Here is a 1018-nt window from a genome sequence, read left to right as displayed (position 1 = left end):
TCGCGATGAAGTGAACCCGCACTTGAATGGATCTTTACGCCATCCAGATACACATCTTGAATCTGTGTATCGTTGTCGTACGTCAGCGCGAGATGATACCAGCGATCTGATTCCAAATTACTCGCCACCACAGGTCGAGTATCCAATACCGAGCAGTACAGATCTCCAGTTGAGCTTACCAGCACAAACTGCTGGTGGTAAAATGGCCAGCTTCGGCTCTCCCGACTTGACGACTGAGCTCCATAGATAATCCCGCCAAACGACGTATTATCCGAGGCTGGCAGCAGACTGAACCAAACATCAAAGCTGAAGCTCTCACTGCCTAGAAAGTTTAAGCGGAACCGAGAATGTCGTCGTTGCGTATGACCAGCGTATGTAAAATACGCATACGAATCAATCTGTCGGTCGTCACTATTTTGCAGACCGCTGAACAACATCGCTCGCGACGTCATGTACTGCTTCTTCCACGGCTGATCTGGCTGGTCAATATGCGTGTCAGTCGTAGCATCAAAGACTCGTTTCCAGACTGATCCATCTGAAAAGTACTGCATCCACCAAAAGTTCGTGTGGGACAAGTTGAATGCATCAAACCCAGTCAAGTAACTACACAGCGTCTTGATCGTATCAGCCGGTAATTGCTCCGGTCGCACAATAACAAGTCGATTTCTGCTTCTCACCATCTGTAGTTGTCGACTTTCTATCGGACTGGAACAGCGAACAACGCTGACATTCCATCTGGATCCTCGTGGTACACGTCCAGTCACTTTCAACGACGCCAACAACTGCATTTCCACTCCATTCTCTCCACTTGACAGCTTAGTTACCTCATCTTGCGTCAACACTCCATTCCACACTCTAAACTCATCAATTATCCCATTAAACCCGTACCATCCCAAGTATCCTGGCTTGGGAAAGTGAAGACCATTGGCCGTGATGCAGCCCGTTCCCACCTGTTCGTGTTTTAAGAAGTTCATCTCACGGTGCAGAGCTCCCGTGTCTGATCGAAGCTTCTCTCCGT

The 1018-nt window shown here is 48.6% G+C and overlaps 1 protein-coding gene across 1 annotated transcript; it reads right to left on the bottom strand.

Moving 5' to 3' along the window:
• Positions 1-82: 82 nt before the first annotated feature.
• PPTG_09756 (hypothetical protein) lies at positions 83-974 on the bottom strand (the record flags this gene model as incomplete). Its single annotated transcript, XM_008905544.1, has 2 exons — positions 83-106; positions 180-974. The coding sequence occupies 2 exons, from the start codon at positions 972-974 to the stop codon at positions 83-85; spliced, it is 819 nt and encodes a 272-aa protein (XP_008903792.1).
• Positions 975-1018: the final 44 nt, after the last annotated feature.

This window comes from Phytophthora parasitica, assembly GCF_000247585.1.
Source record: "Phytophthora parasitica INRA-310 unplaced genomic scaffold supercont2.21, whole genome shotgun sequence".
NCBI classification, from domain to species: domain Eukaryota; phylum Oomycota; class Peronosporomycetes; order Peronosporales; family Peronosporaceae; genus Phytophthora; species Phytophthora nicotianae.
This window is presented reverse-complemented; position numbering and strand designations above follow the sequence as displayed.